Source organism: Fusarium poae, chromosome 1 (assembly GCF_019609905.1).
Source record: "Fusarium poae strain DAOMC 252244 chromosome 1, whole genome shotgun sequence".
Classification (NCBI taxonomy): Eukaryota; Fungi; Ascomycota; class Sordariomycetes; order Hypocreales; family Nectriaceae; genus Fusarium; species Fusarium poae.
Genome location: NC_058399.1, coordinates 1122663 through 1145822, shown reverse-complemented (window position 1 = coordinate 1145822; position 23160 = coordinate 1122663). Strand labels below are relative to the sequence as shown.

Here is a 23160-nt window from a genome sequence, read left to right as displayed (position 1 = left end):
ATAATTAGAAAGGAAAAGTGGTTATTAAGCCTAGGTATGAAACACATGTTTGATGAAACTGTTTAATTAATATCCTAACTGAATAGATTTTACTGACGGGTATGTATGGGACGACGTCTCGAGTGAGATTTTAGTTAACGACGACTTTATGGTTTATCCAGACTCATCGACAATCAAAAAATTACATTGGATTGATCACCATTAAATCCCTCGACATGATATCAAACTTGTTAAATAAGCACTTGATCGGATGCAGCGGAAATAAATATCAAATAGCCATCCAATGTGCAGCTCCCGGGTAGTTTTGATCTCAATCGGTGGTCAGATTTGGGGGTCCAAAGCCAAAATGCCCCCGAAGCTACGTCCGATACCCCCTTGTATAGCGGGGGAAACGGCATGCGGACACCAATAAACGGAGCTCCTTCCTTTGTTCACCTGCCAAAATGGGGTGGAATTTTGGCAAGAGTGGGGATGCTCCGGCTTCGCTTTCTTCCAGAAAACCCGTCATCTCATGGTCAAATCCCCGTGTTTTTCGTTTTACCCCCGGCTGTTACGTTTGGTTTTTGCCAAAAAAAAACGCTCCAAGGGTGGATTGTTTCTCCATAATCTACCTCACCGGGGACGGACCACTACAAACTAGACTTAACCATTTCTCGATTTCTGTTACATACTCGTCGTTCCTCGTGCGCCCTTTTGAACTCTTAACCCATCCTGCCATGTCGAATTGCTCCGCGAACTTAAACAATACAATTCGGAGTTAGCTCTCTGTCTGCAATTCAAAAAAGCCTCGGTCGCATATCAAACCCGATACCCAAGACATGCTCCGAAGCCACTGTTCTGCAGTGACCGTTTGACCTGTCCGACACGAGCTTGTCCCTCACAGTTCCTCTTGCTCCTCATATTCTCGATCGATCCCGAGTCCTCCGAACCGGCCACTAGACCACCGTATTGAAAGATGCACGATAAAAATACTTCAGTTGTTTCATACGCCGCCGGCGCCTCTCTCGCTGCCGCTGCGCTGATCTATGTGTTTGCGCCGAATTTTTCCATCGACCACGATGCTACTAGTTCCAAGAAAAAGACGATCGTCGGCTTAAGAAACCAGGCCAATGACTGCTTTATCAACTCGGTTCTGCAAGCTCTTGCTGGTCTGGGAGAGCTACGGGTGTATCTGATTCGCGAGACGCATCGTCGCCATATCGAAGACCCTGCCGTATATGCCAGTCTTGTCCAACCGGAAGGTAAGGAGATTCCGCAATGGAAGCTTCAGGGTTTACAAGAGGGACTTGTCACACAAGGACTAAAAGAAATGCTGGACGCGCTTAATGAACGCCCCATCTATAAAAAGTCCATATCCCCGCATCCGTTCGTTAAAGTCTTGGAGCAGGCCTTTAAACAGAGGATCAGTCGCCAACAACAAGACGCGCAGGAATTTCTTCAAATCGTTGCCGAGCGACTCAAGGACGAATACCATTGCGGTCAACGAGCAAGATTACACGTACGAAGACGTGGCTTGTTCCCTACCAATAGCACTACCAATATCGACACGACAGCTGAAGATCAAGGCAACGGAAATGACAGTGACAAATCTTCACAGGAACAACATCCTACTACGAATGGCGACAGCAACTCTGCCATCGAACCATCCGAGGAAACCGAGATACCGCAGGTCGAAGGCCAATTGCCTTTGGAGATTGAGGAAGGCTTTCCAATGGAAGGAAAATATGAGTCGCATCTCAAGTGCTTGACATGCAATTATAAGACTAAGCCCCGAGAGGAAACATTCTGCACTATCACGCTGGCTGTTCCTCAAGTATCGGGCACGACGTTGAATGCATGCTTCGACGGCATCTTTAAATCCGAGACAATCGATGACTTCAAGTGCGAAATGTGTCGATTGCTACAAACAAAGGCGGGCCTGGAAGCCGAAATGGCCAAGTCGACGTCAGAAAGTTTCAAGGCGCAAGCTCAGGAGAATATCGACAGACTCCAACATACGATAGACACAGATCCCGAGAACCCGCCGGAAGATCTCGATCTTGGAGACAGCCGCTACGCGCCCAAGCGCAAAATCGCAAAGACGACACGGATGTCCATATTCCCAAAGATTTTGGCTATTCACTTGTCTCGCTCTATTTACGACGTGGGACAAATGACACAGAAGAACTCTGCCAAGGTAGTCTTCCCTGAGCAACTACCTCTTGGTGGCTTGATGGATCAAAAGAAATACAAGCTGCTCGGCCTAGTAACCCACCGCGGTGGACATAACAGTGGCCACTACGAAGCGTTTCGACGACAGAACGTTCCCGCACCCTTCTCCAACCCGAATACTTTCCAGCCTTCGGAAGCATTCAGCAAGACACCGACACCTATGGGAACACCCGTGCTCGGTGGTAGACCAACACACAGCCCGGCCATTTCCACTCCCGATCTCCTGTCGGGCTCGTCTGGTAATTCTTCAACGCCTTCTCTGGATTCGTTGCCTCCGCCACCTAGGAGTGTCCCGTCTGATCTACGTGGTTCGGCGAGCTTACCAGCAATCGGCAAGCCAAAGGATCCTGAAACCAGCAGCCTCCGTTCCGTGGCAGCTTCTACTAAATCTGCCATCTCCAAGCTCACATCTCCCAAGCAGACTAACAGCAGCTCAACCACGCCCAAACTCGTGCCATCCAATGTCTCGAAACGATCAAAAAAGCGCAAGACAACCTCAGACAAATGGTGGCGCGTCAACGACGAAAAGGTCAAGGAGGCCAAGACGAGCGAAGTCTTGGGCATGCAGAGAGAAGTCTATCTATTATTTTACGAGCTCGACAAGGAAGACTCTTAGGAGGGCGACACATCAGACGGCACATCGGACGGCACGTCAGACGACACATCGCGCTTTGTGAGGTACGCTAAGGTTGTACGTTCTTGGTGGGGGAGTTTGTATTCTAGCCTCACCTGTCCTTGTGCATAGGGTTGGCGTTTTGACGGGAAACAGATGTTTAGGTTTCAATACTATTAGATTCCATCGTTTTCATACAGCTGTTGAAGAATATCCGGAGCCTAGGTAGCTGGGAAGGGAAAGAGAATTATGTAAATATGGAAAGCAGCGATTGGCATACGACATAACATCATGCGAGGAGAAGCGAAGAAACAAAATACGCATTTTATTCAAAGCATCGATGAGAGCAGTATCATCTTGACTTGTTACCCTGTGGCTTTTTATGTGACCAATATCGCAAAACATAATTCAGTAATGTGTAAGTTCTAACGAGAATCCGTAACTGACAATACATACCTATTTAAGTTGCTTCACCTTTTAGAAAGTAGCAAATATCCATTCTGACCAAACAAAACCTATGCGTAGGTACATAGCCTACCTATTACACGGTACAACGAACAATAGCTGGAACAAGATTGCATTCTGTCTCGCAGCTAATTCCGCCCCACAGAATGACTCAGCAGGATATGGGAACAGCTAAGAGTGAACAGCTTTGGAGATGACGACCACCCCAACCTCGTTGATAGGAACTATCGTTACGTATTGCACTTATATTCTTTCATCTCCAAAGTCATATTCTCCTAGATCTCCCATTTGTTCGTCAATCCGACATAGAGCTTGCGGATCTTGTGATAAGGGAGCAATTATCCCAGACCCCTTCGCTTGACCCTCAAAGGAGTTGACTACTAAGCTTGGCCGATTACCGTACCTCAAGCACATGGCGCATTACATCTCATGAGATTCGACATCCGAGGATGTTGCGGTTAGAGATTGACGACTTGAAAAAGCCCCAAGGAATTCTTGGCGAGATCTTACCGTGAAAAAAATACAGACAAAATTTCATAACCGAGAACATCTTTTCTCATCGCTCATATATAGCAACCAGTCTTTCATAATGGTTTTCATCTCTCGACGTACAAGACGTCGCCTACGACCTATCTTTATTCTTCTTCTCATATCTGTGTTTATAATTTACACTATCCTCCCTCACGATTCAGCGATTCGCCTAGCGCTCGTCTTCAATGTTTCGCGTTTCTTCAATTTCCTCCGCGGCGCAGCATCAAACAAAGATGCTTGGCTATACAAGGCACCACGTTTCACCGTGGACCTTAAAAACGACGTGGGTTATCTCATCAAAACCGGTTATGGAACGCGTCATAGGGTAGCCGAACAGCTTGCTGCGTTCAAGGCAACAGGTGGTTACCTAGGAAAGGAAGGCGAGAGTTTCCTCGTCGTTGGAGATTGGACAACTGTGAACCAGACAGATGCAAGTCTGATTGGTGCCACGGTGCACGATGCTATCAAAAGGGTCATGGAGACCAAAATCAAGGGTAAAATTGATGATTACCCCAGGCTTGTCAAGTACATGAGTCTCCAGGCCAGGCTCCAGGCCGGAGATGAGGAAGAGGCCCTGAAAATTGGCCAGACCTATGGATGGGAACTCGATGCCCTCAAGGTATGTCTATTGGGACGACCGAACTTTCCAATCTGCTGACGGAGATAGTTTATCATGGGTATGGAGATGATATATAACGAGTTGCCCAACAAGAAGTGGTACATCATTTTGGATGATGATACCTTCTTGATTCGGCCGTCTCTGGAGCTCCTCATGGGCCATATTGACTACCGAAAACCCCAGTATATTGGCAACGCGGTGGGCGATTACAAGGCGCGCTTTGGACATGGAGGATCTGGCATTCTGATCTCCGGAGAAGCGATGCGACAGTTGTTTCAACATCCAGGCATCGTGCAGGAAGCATATGCCGAATCCATGACTGAGACGTGGGGAGACCGCCTGGTGGCAACAACACTACAGAAGCTGGGGATCTACATCGAGGAGGCGTATAATCATCATTTCAACGGTGAACCACCATCCATCACACGTATCTGGGGCGATCGCTTTTGCTCACCCCTGGTTTCTTTCCATGGCTTGCGGAAGCCCGGTGAAATGCGCCGCGTCGGAGAGACCCTTGCGGAGGTAGACCAGCCGGTGCTATGGCACGATGTCTGGCAGTTGTTCGGGGGGTCAGCCATATCGGCGCTCGAGAGCCGGCCGACCGAGTTGATGGCGGACCATGTGGGTAAACCGGACGAGCACACCCGCTCGTGGGGCGACGTCAGAAGTGCCAACGCTTGCCAAAAGCGATGTGAGCAAAGTGGACGGCGCTGCTTGGCATGGACATATGAGATGGAGATTGAGCGGTGTCACACGAGTCCTTGGCTATTGCTGGGGGCGGACGGCGCTACAGGGAAAGCATCGGGGATAAACTGGCCTGAGGTAAAGCCATTGCTCAACGGCTGCAGATAACGAGATGTTCCTGTCAAACAGAAACAGCGGGCAGGCAGGCTCCTGGTGATCAACACTGGGGTTCAGTCGTACTGCATAAGTTCGAAACGGTGTCGGAAACTCAGCGTTGGCGCAAGGTATCTGGTGGATGATCTTGTGCTCGGGGCCTTTTCCGGTTCAACGTATGTATCATACCATGTACCATTTTGTATCGTCCCCCTTTTAGCCTCAAGTGTCAAGTATTTGTTTCCACCTCTCGAGTAAGGTAGAAGGAGACGCCTTATTGGAACGTGGTCGAGTACTAGTGACCTAAAAGCCGACCGCCATTGACAGCTGGTGGGGAGGAGGACCGCAACGTGGATACTCTGTACTCAGTACTGTACTGCAGATTGTCTGCACGCACGGAGGAAAGGAGCCAGGAAGGGACTTGGCCAGCGAAGTAGCAATGGTACAGCAAAGGTCGGTGGGCGTCCCAGAGATCCGGGAACTAATGGTAGGCGAGAGAGACACAGCAAGGCGAGATAGTGAGATGCGTAGAGAGAGCCGGTTGGCTCAAAATCTTGCCTCCTGGCATCCCCTAGTTGGCGGCGTTCGCTCGCTTGCTTCCCGTCGCTTCTGTCAGCCGGGATGTTGGCTTTGACAAACGGGGAGGGAGGTGGCTACTATTGCCGTTACCCACTTATACTGGAAGGTACCGTATGGTACAAGACAGCAAGCCAAGTCTGAAAAGGCGGTAGGTAGAGTGGGAACCATCCGAGGACCCGTATGAGCGGGTTGAAGTCAGCGAACCAGAACAGGTCTTGGAGTTGTGGAGAGGCTCGTCTCGCTTCCACCGGGATCTTGCCGGTTAGTTCGTTTCCAGTAGTAGTGACGGGTGAATTGTATAGGTATAGGTCCTATACTATACACGTGAAGCGTGTACGGATACGGTCAGAAAGCTAAAACATGGCCGAAGCAAACTGGCGGCTCAAGACATGTATTTGTCTTGCTGTGCTATGGTTGATGTTAGCTGTTATCTCCTTTGGGCCATCCATTTCCTAGTTAGGCATTGACTCCTTGGAAATGGAACAGACTGAAGTGATACAGAAGACAGGGGTATCGAATTGGCTGAAATTGGAAAGAGGGGGAGATGACATTGGATATATTTGTTAAGATTGGGAATCAGTGGGCGGCGGCAGGATTTGCAGTAATCCGTAGCGGATACCTGCTTTTGGGGGAAGACCAGCCCAAGAAATAGAGGAGTATATGACGATGGTCAATCAGTGATGCTCGCATAATCTTACTCTGTAAGGAGTAGCTTAGAACGGTGGAATTACCGGATAGATCAATGTTTGACAGAAGATTATTGAGGTTCGAGTAGATGAGTGTATGAATGGAAGAATATTTACTCTGTAGCACTTTCCTACTACAGAATGTATGTTTGGATTCTGACTCAGCTCATGTGCAAGTGTGTAGGCAGGTGCGGTAGTTGGTTTTTGGGTTGGGTTCTTTCCTTTGGTGGAAGGGTTCGAGCGAGCGAGCACCGTCTGGCTGGTACCTGGCATTAGCGCCTTCCATAGAAGCATTCGAAGCCAACAGGAGGCCAGGAGTCTTCTACGGGGGGTTGCTGTGGGTCCAGTGGCTTGCGGGGGTATCTAATCTACTAATGTGACAGTCCAGTCTTGGGGAAGTTCAATGGAAACTCAGAAGAGCGCTCCCAAAAGGAACCTAAGATACCTACGGATACGTACCACTGTTTCCTCCTGATCCGTGCCAAGGTATCAACGGTCTGTAGAAAGATCTTCACTAGTTCGAAGTGAAGTTGCTGGCCGCTGGCGCCATGTATGCACAGGCTAACAGGTACTGACTAGTAGGTAACGAGAAAAGAGAGAACAAATGGATAAACACTAACTTGGGCCCTTGAATGACCTACAGTGAGTACTTACTATTCAGGTCTAGCCAAAGCGTCAATCTGAGTCTGAAGTCCCTCTCTGGGTGCCATGGAAGGTTGGTAGGCTGGTAAGAACTATTAGCGAACTAATTACCTCCTAGCTGTCGAGGGACCAAAAGTCACTGGAGGTGAGAGAATAGGGGTGTCTTGATTATTTGGAGTCGACTATAATATTACTAGACTACGGGACGAGAACCTTGCACCCGAGAGCCCATGAGTGGCACACAATCAAGCACAATTAGCCGCCTTGTCTCAAGCTTTGGCCAGGGTTGCCCAGACTAGATACTGTCCGTCAACTGGACTGTAGCAGTCACTTTACAAGCTTGTGTAGATGAGGCATTCAAGTCGCCTTTGATGATCGTCTTGTCTTACGTACCAGAATAATCCGGTGCAGAATAAAAAGCAAATGGCGGTGTTGCAGACATGAATCATTCCGACACTCCACGTAATATATCTGTTGTTCTTGATAATGAGACCGAACTTGACACCGCCAGCTTTGGCTTCAGCAGAGTACCGCGATATTATGCTCCGCCATAACTATCCATGCTATTATATTGGTCCCCTGCTCATTGATTGATTGTGTAGCCTCGTTAGCAGGGTCCTGTAATCCACAGAGTAAGGGAGAGAGGAGATTCTCTGGCTTCCAGAGAGCTTCCAGAATTGCCAATTACTGGTGGACCCGACCAAGCGAGTCAAGGAGAAAGGGAAAAAAGCAAAAAATATTCTCGTCAATATGTTGCAGCCGCTTTGACGGCTGATGATCATATGTATGTAAGATCTAAACAAGATCCCCAACTGCCATTGCCCATGCGCCTTGCATATTTGCATGCATGGAACGAGATGAGATGAGATGAGATGAGATGAGATGTTGTTCAAACAAACCTTTTCGAAGCCTCTTCGGTTATGCTGCTTCAATGGGTGCCGTCTATCTGATGTGCCGCTAATGCACATTACTTTTAGGCCCGAGACGAGGCTCTACTAGCTGGCGGGGAGCTACTGTTGTTCCGTGCGGCTAGTTCCATGATTGATTCATCTGAACACCACTTGGCTGGACCCGATTAAAAAGAATTCAGAGGACTTGGGTCTTGCATGAGAGGCAGCCATGATTCTATTTCAGCAACACAATCTTATGGTTTTCAAAAATAGAGCTGAGTTTTATTGCTCAGTCCTCGAGTCTCATCAGAACGGACATCACTTTTCATTAAGCGAAAGACGTTCTTCATATAGAAGGTATCCTGGACAAACGCATGCTTGCTAGTGGCCTCTACAGAGCGAGAACCTACCCTTCTACCAATTATTCTAGAGCTACGTACATGCTGCCTCGCCTCCATTTCGTCTACGGAACCGTCCGCCTGTTGCCTAAGTTTTGTAACGAGTTTACTGTACCGTATTGTCTGTACTGGGCAAAGCTCGCGTCGCGCTTGTTTGTCGAGTATCGATCATCCCGTACCGGCGGAGACTGAATGGGCAGCAAGCGGCCTGGCGGCCTACAAACTTAAGCCAAAAGCCCCCGCCGGCCCGTCTCCACTAGAACTTACAATTTACTGGGACCTGGACGGCCAACACCAACACCACCACCACGGTCACCACTCCCACCACCACTACTACAACGCGGCAACCAGGCAGGGGGCGATCCATTTTATTGTGCTGTACTGTGCTGCGCTGTTCTATCTGTCTAGTGTATCCCGTTCTGTGTTGTGCTGCGATGCTATGGGTGTATTGATCGTATTCTACAGCACCGTGCAGTTATTACGACTCAACTCTATTTGCTATTCGCTCCCGATCTTGCAGCTCTGCCTCTACTAGTCTGCCTCGCCTACCGATCCCGCCTCTTGGACCCCTGGACTGGGCTTCATCGACTCACCTTTCCGATACCTGCTCCTCCAGCTCAGAGCTCCAGTGCAGAGCTCCAGCGCCAGCGCGTTACCTGTCGCTCGCTGGTCTTGGCCCAGTCCACCATCGCGACTTTGCCTTACTCTCAGTGACAGTTCCATCGTCGTCGCATCGTGTCGCGGCCCCTGGTCCCGGAGTCTGCCCCTCTTGCACGCCTTTTTCTCTCCCCCTGCTACGCCCCGGTTCCTTTGGATTTGATCTTCCTTGCCCAGCGCCAGCACCTCGTCTTCCCTCCGTGACCGACCCAGGGTCGCGTCCCCCTGGTCAACTCTCAGTCTTCCTGACTTCGCTTTGAGGCTCCATAAAAATTTCTAATTAAAAAACAACATGGCTCAAGACGACCATGGGCAGAGTCACGGAGACTCTCCCAATAATCCTTCAGCTTCTTCTGTTCTGACATCAAACTCTCCTTCTCTAGCTCCCATTGTCGCATCTGTCACCGCTCCCACAACTCACGCCGCGAGCACCAGAACTGCCAATACAGCTTCAGCTCATTCCGACACGACGCTCCCGCCCATCACCTCGATTGCATCGGTACCGTTCACAGCAGCGGACCGTCCGACCGCCTCGACGACCGCTGCAGTTTCCACCTCCGCACCCGTTCCCGCAGAGCCCGAACTTCCCGCAGTCTCTTCTTCTGCGCCGACTTCTACGCCAGCTCCAGCTCCAGTTGCCTCTACCGCTGCGCCCGCGGTTGCCCAACAGAACGGCGACAGTAGAGCTCCCGAGGCTGTCTCGACAACACCTGCATCTAATTCGGAAATGTCTAACCAACATCCGGGAATGCCTCATGGCCAGCATGTCAGCTACCAGGGGTCTTCGACACATTATGCGCCATCGATCGGTGTAACAACTGCTCAATATGGCTCTTATCCTGCGGTAACGAGTCAACCGGCTGAGGCGTACCGGCCCAGTCCTATGCCTATCGGTAGCAACATGTCCCTGCCAAGTATGAGGACGATTGAGAACCCACATGGACCGCCTGTGTCGAGTCCACAGGGCATGCCGATGAACATGCCGATGGCCCAAGTGCCAGGCGGTGTACCGTACTATCAACATCAGGGCATGCCCATGGCTCCAGGTTACGGACTTTCTGATCCTATGGCTCGTTACGCTATTCCGCATGATCCCCGTCTTATGGGCCATAGGGGGCCAAAGAAGGTGTGTAAAAGTCTAGTCGGGCATCTTGAATGCAGTCCTAGCCAATGGCGGACGGGACAAAAGGAACCAGGGCTGACTGAGTGTAGGAGATCAAACGTCGGACAAAGACAGGTTGTCTGACTTGCAGAAAACGCCGAATCAAGGTAAGCCATGATTTCGTACTCTTCATCCCTCGTGCAGCTTGTGGTTTCAACTTGCGCAATGGAAAACGATGCTATGAGAGGACAAGCTTGGGGGGAAAAGGACTGCAAGTACGCGCCAGAGCTGGAGAGCCGGAATTAGGTTGCCCAGATCGACATGCTGTATCATGTTTGCGGCTTTCTGCAGATTTCTCGTTTGGCAGAAGCTACAAGCGAAGCGAGCAAGACTCAGGTTCACGTAGTGTTGCGCAGCTCCTGGTTTCCCTCGTAATGCCTCTCTGTATCTGCAACCGCATGCCTCCAAAATTTCCCGTCGCCTCAGCAAATGAACCGGACCTAGAGCTTGGAGTTTCTCAGAGTTCTGAGAGCTCAATTAAGCTTACTATTGGTCGCGCGTACTGTACCTCGCAGCTGCACTGCACTGCACAACCCCCTCTCCATTCCTGGCCTATTTCTTCTAGTGGAGATACGACTACCCCGCCCAACATAGCTCTAACATCTTCTTTTAGTGCGACGAGACACACCCAACTTGCAATAATTGCAAGAAGTCAAAGCGCGAGTGTTTGGGTTACGATCCAATCTTTCGGCAGCAAGCAGGCGGGCAGCCTTCTAATATTCAACCGGCACCTAGCCAGAGGACTCCTCCTACAGTCCCTAGCTCCGTGCCTTCGAGCATTCCTTCCTCCATAGCGCCCAACCCTGTCCTCACCGCTCGACCTACCAACTCATACGGTAGCCAACCGTCGATGCTCCCCAGCTCATACGCAACAGCTCACGCAACAACCGCAAGCCCCAACCCTTCTATCACCTCGCTTAGCTACGATTCCAGTTTCTCCAACGTGGCGTCTCCTCCTGTCAAGTCCGAGCCAACATACGAGTATTCGGCTGCTGCTATTGACCCAGCCCTTCACAATCCCGAAAGCTCAAGAGCGGTTGACCAAAGGCCTCTTGCTGACAACCAAAACCTAAGAGGTGGCGCCCCTTATTATTGATTTTACCCTTGTTCGTCGTTTGCTGCGCTGCTATTGAGAACATCTGCTTACGCGTGTTTTTGACAGCCAACAAAATGAATATCGATGAGATTATCAAACTCTTGGGCCAAGTTCCGCCGCCCCAGAGTGGTCCTCATCCTGAGGAGATGCTCAACGAAATCACAAAGGTCTACCATGAGATGTATGCACATGGTCTCAGTTCTTTCTTCGAAACCACATGGTACTTTTTTACGGAAAATGGAAAGATGTCACTTCCTCGAAACCCTTACTTGGTGGATTTGCTAGCAAGCTTTCTCAAAACATTGGAGGCTGTCAAGGTCAACGATCATTCGCAAATGGCTTACTCGGGTATCCTTGAGACGCGCCTCGTATGGGAGCTTGCGCGATCAGCCTACGAAGCCCCCACAACCTCTCCTGTCAACCCTGGTCTGCCAGCTGAGAATGATGCCAAGGAGGCCCAAAACCGAATTCGAGTTGTCGAGGCACTACTCTGTGGCGACTATCTGCCTTCCAACCCTCTTTGTTTACCCGTGCAGGACCCTGGCAATTCTCGCATCCGTCAATTTGACTTCTGGTACAGTTTGGCCGAGTTTGTACGGACGCGCGACAATCCCACTGGTCAAGTTGCAGTCAAGGTGAGGGAGGATATGCTTGCAAGAATGCGTTACCTGCTCGATGGTCGCGAGAACCGTGATGTCCTCTACTCTATTGCTGTTGTTCGAGAGCTTTCACCCCACTTCGATTCTACATACAACAACGCTCCGCAGCACGTTGACGAGAGCGACCCCAAGAATAGGCTTGCGGTTGCATCCAAATTCATCTTCGACGAGTCACAAGTGACAGGAGGTACGACCAACGTGGTTCGCCGGTTCTGCGACATCGCACATAGAGCATTCGTCAATCCAGGTGTCAATATCGCTCGGAGAAATTAATCAACTTTTGGTATTCCGGATGCGCCTTTCGGTTTATCCTATTCAATTCACGGCTGCAGCCATTTTTCTTTTGTCACCAACCCAGCATGGCCTTGTGGTCATGTGTTTCCATTTCGTTTAAAAAAAAAGCACTGTTTATCAATAAAGCGGGCTGTTATTTGTTGCATATAAGGCATGGCGAGGGGTTCATTAAAAGTTCATTTTTGGCTTTTGCGTTAATGGCGTTTTCTTCTTTCCCAACGGATTGGGATGGGATGGCGAGGCATTGTCTTTACCCTTACTTCCCCTTTGTTCATCATGGCCTTCACTATCCAGTGTGGTCGAGGCGTTTGCAAAAATACAATGACCACTACGGTCGAAGTGTATACCTTAATGCTCCTGCAGTCAGGCAGTGAGGGAGAAGAAGAAATATAGAAATCGGCATCATGGAACGGACTGGTAGAAGCCAACACGGCGGGGATTGACACAGGAAAGACGAAACACAAGAAGCTAACGCAAGACTTCAGTGGTACTGCTAGTATACTTTGCTTTGCGCCACTTGACTTCCCTACAGACTAGATGGCGGATGATCTGGTTATCCGCGAGAGGCCAGGCTATAGCTCTAGCTGAGCTTGGCTGACCAAGCTGCGATTGGATACACAAGCGACGGTGACCAACTGGCTGCTGGTAATACCATGTGTTTGGTAACTACATATTCCAATCCTGCTTGATGGGAGTTTGGCTGCAATCTAAGCTAGTATACAATAATGGTTAACATAATAAATATAACTTACTTAATAACTCGGACTGTGCTTTAATAGCCTATTGTATTCTCATGTGTCTCGCAACTTTATTTCGTGCCGCTTTTTTTGTATTTTCTGATCTTCAAACTGAAGCCCAAGCATTCTTAATATGTACTCTAAAACTTGAGAGGCCAACTTTCTGCTACATGCTAGAGGGCATCCGGATCTTTACAACTCGTTTCTCAAAAATGCAAACTGGATTTCATCCAGAATCTCACCGTTCTTGAAGATTGCACCTCTTCTCGTGCCTTCATATGTGAAACCTAATTTCTTTACTGTAGCCAGACCAGCAGCATTTGAGCTTTTGATCACTGCCTCAATCCTATTTAAGTCAGGCCACGTCTCAAAGCACCACCGTACGAACGCCTTTGCAGCCTCCGGCATATAGCCTTTTCCCCAAGCTGGCTCGGCTAGCCAGTAGCCTATCTCCCACGTACGAAAGTACATGTCATTTTTGGGCATTGCGCCTATAGCGCCGATGAAGAGGGGCTCCTTTGACGGGTTTTCGGCTGCGCTGGGCTTAAGAAAGATGCCGTTATGATAAGGATAAGATGTTCCGTCTGGCTTGCAAGCCATGTTGGCTAGAAAATTCTGGGCATTTTCGAGGGTATACGGAGATGGGAATGCGTTGCGTAAGTTGGCAGCAATGGCTTTATTGTTGGCCGAACTCGCTAGAACATGTGCATCTGAGAGATAGTATCGTCGTATGATAAGACGTTCGGTCTCCAAAAGCAGGGTTCCAGGCTCTTCACTGGGTGGTGAAGGCGAGATTAACTTGGTAGGCTCAGCCATGATGAGTTCAGTCGAATGAGTGGCAGATTTGAGGAAAATGTGCTCTTCGCGGAGTTGACTGCGAGTATCAGTACTGAGTCTAGTGGGTAACAGAGAATTTAGCCTTGCGCTTTATGATACTGAAACAAAAAGCCCAAGAAGTCTGATCTAAACAGCACCTACCTAATGTCGTCTCTTATGCTTTCAGAGGTCAGAAGGTGAGTCAAGTAAGGAGTCACGAAACCCAGCGTATCACTTCAAGTTCACTGTTGGCAATCGGAAGCCAATGCGATCCTGTGACTCACGAAAGGCAAGAGTATTCCTCATAGGGAATTGTTAAACAAAAGTTCCTCGACGTAACTGGCATGGTTCGATAAGCGGTTTCACGGCCTGTTGCTTACTGAGGGCCCGCTTTCATGAGAACTGAGTATCAACGGGATGCCATAAAGCTGGATAAGCCATAGAGTTCAGTCATTTACATGTTGATAGCCAAGAAGATACTCTATTAGGTATATGTTCCCATTAGGAAAGTTACCTAGTTGTTAAGATGACCTAGGTAGTGAGTAGCTGAAATGTCGACCTTTGAGCTTTAGGCTACAAAAATAAATAAACTAAGAGCAGAGCATGAACCGACTCACTAATTTTGTCTCTTATGCTTCCAGAATGCTTGTGAGCCACGATATATATACACCATTTAATATCCAACTAGACCATGGTGTATTGCATCAATGTAGTTATTAGAAATGAAGAATGATTGTTCCAATATATGTAATACAATATATGTGGATGATGGAGTGTACAGACAGGTGTATGAGAATTAGTATTGGCTTATTGGCGGTGCTATTCAGAAAGAACAAATACAGTAAACGATTTCCTCATATCCAATCAAGCCTGCCATTCTTATTTACATCGGTTAACTGAATAGGACCCTAGTCCGTGGCAATTTAGGATTTTATAGTCTCGAATTCTAAGATGGATGACGACTTGGACTTGGACTTGGGAATGGAATGAATGCATCCAATGCTATTGAAAATCGAAATCAATGAAGATGAGATTCTGAAGGGAATTTAGAACCATATGAGTACGCAATTCATGAGGCTACGCAGTAAACCTGTTTTACCTCAAATTCGGGCGATAATTTACTATCATCAGCAACTCGTAGCCGATTTAGTGATGCAATTGTAACGAGATGCCACTTGATAGTATAAAAATCAACGAGTAATGGTCGAGCTATGATTGGCTCTCTTGATCGCAACAATGATAGTCCGACCCACCACCAAGAACAAAGCTCCCAGGTTTCAACGATCCCCGGACCGCGGGAGATGACGGCCACTATCACGAAGGCGAATTCCCCTCTATCAACTTGCCATTGACCTCGAGCCAGAGGCCCTCTTGGGAGACTCTACACATACTGTCGCACTTACGGCCGCTCCCTCTCTGCTCACACTACACAATGGCTACTCTCCGACTCGCCAGCCGAGGCGTCAAGAGCCTGTGCATGCGGCCAGCAACATTCGCCGCCCGCCCTTTTTCGACGACTTGCCTGCGAAGAAACGCCGCTCCTGTCGAGACCGTTGGTACCAGACTTGTGCCCGTTGACGAAGATTTCACCACCGCCCAGGATGCCTACGGCCTGTCCAAGCCTCGAACTCCCGGAACCCGAAAGTCGCGCGAGAACTCGGTTTCAGACCGAAAGATTCGACACTACACTGTCAACTTTGGTCCCCAGCATCCCGCCGCTCACGGTGTGTTGCGTCTGATTCTCGAGCTCAGTGGTGAAGAGATCGTCCGAGCCGACCCTCACGTCGGCCTGCTCCACCGAGGTACCGAGAAGTTGATCGAGTACAAGACATATCTCCAGGCCCTGCCTTACTTTGATCGACTCGACTATGTTTCCATGATGACCAACGAGCAGTGCTTCTCTCTGGCTGTTGAGAAGCTGCTCAACGTCGAGATTCCCGAGCGAGCCAAGTGGATCCGAACTCTGTTTGGCGAGATCACTCGTATCCTTAACCATCTGATGTCCGTTCTTTCACACGCTATGGATGTTGGTGCTTTGACACCTTTCCTGTGGGGTTTCGAGGAGCGTGAGAAGCTTATGGTAGGTGGATGGTGGTCAATTGGAAAATAACGATAACTGACAAGTGTAGGAATTCTACGAGCGTGTTTCCGGTGCCCGTCTCCACGCTGCCTACGTTCGACCCGGTGGTGTTCACCAGGATATCCCCGTTGGCCTTCTCGACGACATTTACCAGTGGGCTACCCAGTTCGGCGACCGAATCGACGAGACCGAGGAGATGTTGACTGACAACCGTATCTGGATTGAGCGATTGAGGGGTGTTGGTGTCGTTCCTGCCGCTGAGGCTCTGAACCTTTCCTTCACTGGTGTCATGCTGCGAGGTTCTGGTGTTCCTTTCGACGTCCGCAAGAACCAGCCTTACGACGCCTACGACCAGGTCGAATTCGATGTTCCCGTTGGAACCAACGGTGACTGCTACGACCGATACCTCTGCCGAATGGAGGAGTTCCGCCAATCTCTCCGAATTATCCACCAGTGCCTCAACAAGATGCCTGCTGGTCCCGTCCGTGTTGAGGACTACAAGGTTTCTCCTCCCCCACGAACCGCCATGAAGGAGAACATGGAGGCCCTTATCCACCACTTCCTTCTCTACACCAAGGGCTATGCCGTCCCCCCTGGTGAGACCTACTCCGCTATCGAGGCCCCTAAGGGTGAGATGGGTGTTTACGTCGTTTCTGACGGCAGTGAGCGACCTTACCGATGCCACATTCGTGCTCCCGGTTTCGCTCACTTGGGTGGATTTGATCATGTTTCCAAGGGTCACTTGTTGGCTGATGCTGTGGCGGTCATTGGTACTATGGATCTGGTGTTCGGTAAGTTGATCCTTCACGAATTTTGTATTAATTCATACTGACATTTCACACAGGTGAGGTTGATAGGTAAATCAATGTGGAAAAGAAAGAAGATTAGAATCGGTTCCTTTTGTTTGTAATCATAGCTGATAGGGGGACCACGGTAAATACTCCCACAACGTCGTGTGCTCGAGCGAGAAGCTATGGAGAGGTGATGCTTGTTGAAATTTAGCAATGAATCATCTTGAGTTCCAGTTTTGGCTCCGAGTTCGCCGAGAGTGATTATGTACAGATCTAATGTTACAAGATAAGAGTATACATGTGTAGACTTTACAAGATTTTAGTGCCGGTACCGGATGCCTGCTCCATGAAGAAGTTCTTCAAAGGGCCGAGGGCATTGACAGCTCTCAGGCCAACTGAACGCAGCGGCACCAGGGGGCCACTCTCGACAGAGTAGAGCTTGTGGAGCTTATCACAAACATTGAGAATGATGTGGTTAGCTGCGTACCGCTCGCTGTTGTATGACTCAAGAGATAGTTGGGCACCAAGATCCTGGCCATGAGAGACAGCAAACTCGATCGTCTTGACTAGACTTTGGGCATCTCCTTGACCTTGGTTCAAACCTTGACCTGCCAATGGATGAATAGTATGGGCCGCATCGCCAACAAGTGCGACACGTTCACCGGTATATGTGTCGGCATGTCGCAGTTTCAGGGGGAAAGATGCGATGCTGCCTTCCTGCACACCAACCACAGTCTGCGGCAGAGCCTCTGCATCGAAGCTTGTGTGTTGTAGGCGCCATGATAGCTCTTCTTCCTGGCTACCCTGCTGAGTGTGCATGAAGCCGATATCAACAGGGCTCAGGCGGAAAGCAGCATTGACCATGGCAATGAAGTCTTTAGGGCTAAGGCTCTTGAGAAGAGCAGCCTTCTCAGGGGTAGTAGACCAGACCAATGTAGCATATTTGCCAGGCATGGGCAGCATTGCAACAGGTCCAGTAGGCAAGAATCGCTGATAGGCAATCTTGTTGAACTGACCACCCCAACCCTCGCCTTCAAGCTCTAGAGTTGCGACAACCCCGTGTCTGCCATAGTCCCACCCGCGGCTGTTAATACCGGCAAAGGTACGCACGGGACTGTTCGCTCCGTCTGCTCCAACAAGAAGACGTGCTGCTAGCGATTGGCCGTTCGAGAGCTGTACAACCGGCCACTCACTCAAGTCCAAGTCCTCGGTTTCCTTGCCTAGATCAATGCCCTCGACCTTGGTCTTGTCGAAAATGTCCACTCCGCCAAGTTCGTGCAATCTTTTGAGTAGTCCAGATGTCAAGTTGAGGTTCTCTGTCATGTAGGCGATTGTTTTATCTCCAGTAGTGCTAGGTGGCCAGTCGAATTCGATTCGGGCACTAGTGACTCCATCCCATACTTGCATCTCCTGGTAGTCTTGGACCCGATCACGTTGCAGATGTCGCCATGCTCCGATCTTATCGAGATACTGAGCCGAAGCAGGGGTGAGAGAGCTACATCTGTTGGAGAATTGAGTCGAGGGGAGTGAGAACGAGGAGATCTTGGAGAGATCCTGAGCTTCAATGAGGGCAACTCGAAGACCGGCAGTTATAGGATTGGCACCTAGCAGTGTTAAAGACGCCAATTAATTAGAGGCCAGGAACTTACGAAGCGCAGTCAGTAGACTCAAACCTGCTGGCCCGCCACCAACACATACAACATCATAAATATTGTCCTGCGTAGAAGTTGAAGCCCACCGAAGTTGAGACTGGTATTGGCGAGCACAGGTTCGACAGACAAAGCCCGGCTTGGCCAGAGCAGATCGACGAGCCAACATTGTTTCTTAACAACGAAATTTCCTATATCCGAACAATTGAGTTGTGACGATTACAGCTCGACTTATGATCCAGCAAAAGACATGTGAAGCTCCATATCTCTTTCAGCAAATCGTCTCAAACGTTCGATAGCTCGACGACGAAAGTGGCATGGTGTGGCTGCAGCATGTGGCGGTGCAACATCTCGAGCGGGTCAAGTGACAGGGTGGTCGCGAACCTGATTTGAGTTGCCACAGACAACCGCGCTATCAGTTGTCATTGCGTCAAGGGTCTCACCCGCGCCCGTCATCAACAATTCGCTTGTCTATCCAGACCAGCAGTTCTTTCACGATCCATCACCCCACCACTGCAGATTTTCTGCCTATTTTTCAGTCTCTTTGTGAAAAAGAACATTTCTTTGTTTCCCTTGTAGTGATAGCCTCCTTTGTCTCTGTCACAGACTCAAGAGTGGTTGCCTACACTCCTTTGTTGTTCTTTTGAAACCCTTCCGACCTCAGGTTTGAAGATCCAACATACAAAACGTGGGCGGTCTCCTGAGCTGCGGCCTACACACCATTTAAACTTTACCATCCTTTTTTTTCGTTAAAAGCCAAATCAGTCATCATGGCCGATATCGATGATTATCTCGAAGAGGGCTTTGACCCGCGCTCTGTCACTGTACCACGCCTTCGATCAATTCTTGTTACACACAATGTCGAGTACCCTGCCACTGCGAAAAAGTCCCAGCTTGTCGACCTGGTTGAGGAACATGTCCTTCCACAAGCCCCTAAGCTCCGAGCTCAACGCGCTCGCGCTAAGAGGTCCAGCATGGGTATCGTGAACGCTGGCAGTGCTGAAGATAACGGCCTTTGGGACGATTATGATCTGGCCCCTCCCTCAACAATCAAGAAGCGATCAAAGTCTCCTCGCAAAACATCAGGCCGCATTAAGACTGAGCATGATGTTCTTGCGACTCCTGCGCCTAGAAGCCCCACAAAGCGCAGCACCCGATCAGTAAGCCGCGCGCTTTCGCATACTGACGAACCCGATTATTATGAGGCGCCTCGCTCCGTACGTCAGCCACGTAGGGACATAACGCCACAGATCAAGCAAGAATCATCTGAAGAGGAGGAGGAGGAGGAAGAAGAAGAAGAGGAAGAAGCAGTACAGGAAGAAACAATACTACCCGACCACGAAGAAAGTGTTTTCACATACGACAACCCTTTCCAAAGTGGAAGTTCTCCAGCTCAGCACAAAACGCCAACCAACCGCCGCCGCACAGCTGATAGAGATTCTATCAGAAGTGCCAAGTCATCATCGCGTCTTCGAACAAGCACCTACAATGACAACTATCAGCAGATTCACGACCCTCAAACCCCTATATATCGCCAGCCAACTCCAGATGTAGTTGAAGCTGGTGAGGAGTTCACTCCCAACGAGCAATTGGAGCTCGAGGAAGCTGCAAGCCGAGGTGAGATGGCTGCCGAGACACGTAAGCCTGCGAGCCAAGTTTCACGAAAAGGTGGCTTCAAGGCCCCTCTCGTGGTCCTTTTCCTATCTCTTTTCGGAGCATACCTTGCTTGGTATCGCCAGGAGAAGATTGCTGTGGGCTACTGCGAGGTTGGTGGACAAGCAAAATCGCTTATCTCGCCGGATATTCCTATTCCAGACGCTCTTTTGCCTTTTGTTGAGCCTCAGTGCGAACCTTGCCCCTCCCACGCCTATTGCTATGGAGACTATTCAGTTCGTTGTGAGAATGGCTTCCTTCTCAAGCCCCATCCTTTGTCCCTTGGTGGTCTGGTTCCCGTCCCACCCACTTGTGAGCCAGATGGCGAAAAGGCGAGACGCGTCAAGGCTGTAGCCGACAAGGCCATTGAAGAACTCAGAGAACGACGAGCCCAATATGAGTGCGGAGAGCTTGTTACCGAGGATGGTCAGAAGCAAGACTCCCCTGCCATTGCTGAACATGAACTTAAGCAGACTGTCAGCCGCAAGCGCTCTCAAAGACTTAGTGAGGAGGAATTTGAAGAGCTTTGGGCTGAGGCCATTGGCGAGGTTGCGACTAGAGAGGAGGTTGAAATCATCGGAACAGCACCGTAAGTCATTTCTACTTAATTCCCAACAAACCAAACCGCGACAACTTTTTATTGCTTCAACTGTTTCTGACCATGAACTAACCAGATCCACTATCGACCCTACAGATCGTCCGATTCCTCCGATCTTCCAGATCGACAGCTATCGTCCACGTCTCTCGCTCGCCTTCCGCTCACCTGCGCGCTCAAGCGATCGGTCCGACTCAGCCTGGCAAGATATCGACTCACAATTGGACTTTTAATCTCTGCCGTCTTGGGCATCTTCTACATGCGGGCCCGGTACCGTAAGCATGTAGCTACAAAGGCTCAAATTCCTGCTTTGGTCGACACCGTTCTAGAAAGACTTGCCAACCAGAAGGAGCTCGGCGAAGAGGGTATTGACGACCCTTGGCTGTTTTTGCCAAACTTGAGAGATGACGTTCTTCGAACTATTCACTCATTGTCAGAACGAGAACGCATCTGGCAACGAGTCCGAGCTGTAGTCGAGCAAAACAGCAATGTTCGAACTAGTCAACGTGAGGGGAGAAGCGGCGAGGTTGGCCGTGCTTGGGAATGGATTGGCCCTGTCGCTGGCGAAGGGGCGAGAAGGCGACGAACTGGCCGGGTATCCCTTGGTCCCGATTTACATACAGACTCTCCAGAGACTTCAAAGGCCACGCCCGAGGTGAAGAAATGGGAAGAGTCAAGGCCCCTTTACTAATATCACATTTAATGTATTTTGAGTATTCATGTTGCATTCTGTTATCGCCGATTCCTATTAGTTTATAATGGAGACTGTTTTGGGTAATGGGTCAACAGAGCGATGGAGCAGATGCTCTGGGGAGAGAAGGCGTTGCGATTTTTGGTTAATTCAAATGTACAATTATTCGTGTACAAACAAATGCATGAGAATTTTCTATCAGACATAAGTCTAAGATAAGTCTTGATTGAGATACAAGGATATCGAAAAACTCAGCACGCAAAAAGTTGGCCGCTGATAAAACTCGATGCATATGTGACCCGTTTCGTTGAGTGACGTGACGGCATGCAATAATCACTCCAGTCATTTAAACATGAAAATTGACGTCGTTGTGTTGAAAGTTGTGTTTTTTTGTTATTTTGCGATCCGCCGAGAATGGGCGATGTCGGAGATCCCGACCTTTCCCGACGAGCAATTTACAGCTCCGATAAACCCATTTGAACACAATGGATCCAAATCTCGAAAATCTCACAGACAACAGCTATCCGGCAGTGAAGTAACTAGGGTCTTGATTGATTCGGCTAATGCACAGGTGTTGTTATGACACAAGGGGGGTACAAAGAAAAACCGTGGAATCCGGTGATCGAGACTCTAGCGGCATGTAATTATCTATTGGGCCTTGGAGGCAACGATCTCTGTGAAATTTTGTTAGTCAAGCCAATGGTTTTGGCCTCGATTGGTGGCACGTACTCTCAACGTCAGCAACACTCTGCTGGAGGATCTGCTGAAGGACCTTGGGGTTCTCGAGCTCCTTCTGGACCTTGGCGATAATGGACTGAGCAAGCTCCTTCTGCTGGCGCTGCTTAACCTGTCCCTCGTATCGGACCCAAGACTCAAGAACAGCCTTGGCCTCAGCAGCCAGAGCAGTCTTTTGCTCAAGCTCGAAAGCCTCAGACTCAAGCTTGGCAGTCTCCTACAAAAACGACCGTAATCAGTTATAGCCCATTTTTATATCCAACTGACATTTGAAATTTACCTTGGAAACCTCGAACAGGTTCTTGGTGATCTCAACAACGCTGCCCATCTGCTTGACGTCCTCAATACGGCCCTTGACAGCCTCGGTGTGGTCGGCACGGGCGCTGTTGAGGATGTTCTTGATCTTGTTGTTCTGCGCCTCAGCCCACTCCTTGTAGGCAGGGCCACCGTACTTGATCAGAGCAGTCCAGACGGAAAGAAGGGAGATGGCGATGATGGTCTCCTCGTTCATGACGTAGTACTCGCTGGAGATGCCGTAGATGGAGAGAGCGGCGGCGGAGCTGAGGATGGCGCTCTTGCTCAGGAGGCTGTTACCGGGAAGAGCGTCGATGATGCTCTGGGCCTTCTTCTTAGGGTCCTCGGCGGGCACATTGCTGTTGTATCGCGCAGCGGCAACGGAGAAGGCAGGGGCAGCTCGGCGGGCGAGGACGGGTCGGAGGAGGGGAGCGCCTAGGTATAGGGTGTCAGTGGGAGTCAAAGGCTCGCCAATTGGGGTCGAATTGGCTTCGAATCGAGGAAATCGAGGTTTCTCGACATACCGACGGCGCTTCGTGCCAAGCGTGACGCCATTGTGGGATAGTTCGTGATGGGGGTATCGGGGGCTTGTCGTTGATCGGAGAGCTGGAAGTGAGGTTGAGGTTTTATCGCGCTAGCTCGGCAACAATCAAAACCACGTGACCTTGATTGATCAAGCAGATCTGGAGCGCCGGGATTTTGCCGTGCGGCGGCTGCCCAAAGTTGATTGGTCGAAATTTCAACGTCTAAAGATTTTGAAGATTTCCCTCTTCATAACTT

At 49.7% G+C, this 23160-nt stretch overlaps 8 protein-coding genes across 8 annotated transcripts; 5 read left to right on the top strand and 3 right to left on the bottom strand.

The window, feature by feature from the left end:
* Positions 1-955: 955 nt before the first annotated feature.
* Positions 956-2827, top strand: FPOAC1_000400 (uncharacterized protein; the record flags this gene model as incomplete). The annotated part of the gene is made up of 1 exon (XM_044845015.1): positions 956-2827. One exon carries the CDS (start codon positions 956-958, stop codon positions 2825-2827), a length of 1872 nt encoding a protein of 623 aa, XP_044710931.1.
* Positions 2828-3878: 1051 nt separating this feature from the next.
* On the top strand, positions 3879-5291 carry FPOAC1_000399 (uncharacterized protein; the record flags this gene model as incomplete). The annotated part of the gene is made up of 2 exons (XM_044845014.1): positions 3879-4439; positions 4488-5291. 2 exons carry the CDS (start codon positions 3879-3881, stop codon positions 5289-5291), a joined length of 1365 nt encoding a protein of 454 aa, XP_044710930.1.
* Positions 5292-9420: 4129 nt separating this feature from the next.
* On the top strand, positions 9421-12318 carry FPOAC1_000398 (uncharacterized protein; the record flags this gene model as incomplete). Its single annotated transcript, XM_044845013.1, has 4 exons — positions 9421-10254; positions 10341-10397; positions 10904-11366; positions 11453-12318. 4 exons carry the CDS (start codon positions 9421-9423, stop codon positions 12316-12318), a joined length of 2220 nt encoding a protein of 739 aa, XP_044710929.1.
* A 950-nt stretch (positions 12319-13268) lies between these two features.
* On the bottom strand, positions 13269-13892 carry FPOAC1_000397 (uncharacterized protein; the record flags this gene model as incomplete). The annotated part of the gene is made up of 1 exon (XM_044845012.1): positions 13269-13892. The coding sequence occupies one exon, from the start codon at positions 13890-13892 to the stop codon at positions 13269-13271; it is 624 nt and encodes a 207-aa protein (XP_044710928.1).
* A 1432-nt stretch (positions 13893-15324) lies between these two features.
* Positions 15325-16833, top strand: NUO49 (NADH:ubiquinone oxidoreductase 49kD subunit; the record flags this gene model as incomplete). The annotated part of the gene is made up of 3 exons (XM_044845011.1): positions 15325-15972; positions 16022-16763; positions 16817-16833. The coding sequence occupies 3 exons, from the start codon at positions 15325-15327 to the stop codon at positions 16831-16833; spliced, it is 1407 nt and encodes a 468-aa protein (XP_044710927.1).
* Positions 16834-17072: 239 nt separating this feature from the next.
* On the bottom strand, positions 17073-18581 carry FPOAC1_000395 (uncharacterized protein; the record flags this gene model as incomplete). The annotated part of the gene is made up of 2 exons (XM_044845010.1): positions 17073-18367; positions 18413-18581. 2 exons carry the CDS (start codon positions 18579-18581, stop codon positions 17073-17075), a joined length of 1464 nt encoding a protein of 487 aa, XP_044710926.1.
* A 601-nt stretch (positions 18582-19182) lies between these two features.
* Positions 19183-21351, top strand: FPOAC1_000394 (uncharacterized protein; the record flags this gene model as incomplete). Its single annotated transcript, XM_044845009.1, has 2 exons — positions 19183-20654; positions 20760-21351. 2 exons carry the CDS (start codon positions 19183-19185, stop codon positions 21349-21351), a joined length of 2064 nt encoding a protein of 687 aa, XP_044710925.1.
* A 648-nt stretch (positions 21352-21999) lies between these two features.
* Positions 22000-22935, bottom strand: ATP3 (atp3 gamma subunit of the F1 sector of mitochondrial F1F0 ATP synthase; the record flags this gene model as incomplete). Its single annotated transcript, XM_044845008.1, has 4 exons — positions 22000-22025; positions 22081-22303; positions 22367-22815; positions 22905-22935. 4 exons carry the CDS (start codon positions 22933-22935, stop codon positions 22000-22002), a joined length of 729 nt encoding a protein of 242 aa, XP_044710924.1.
* Positions 22936-23160: the final 225 nt, after the last annotated feature.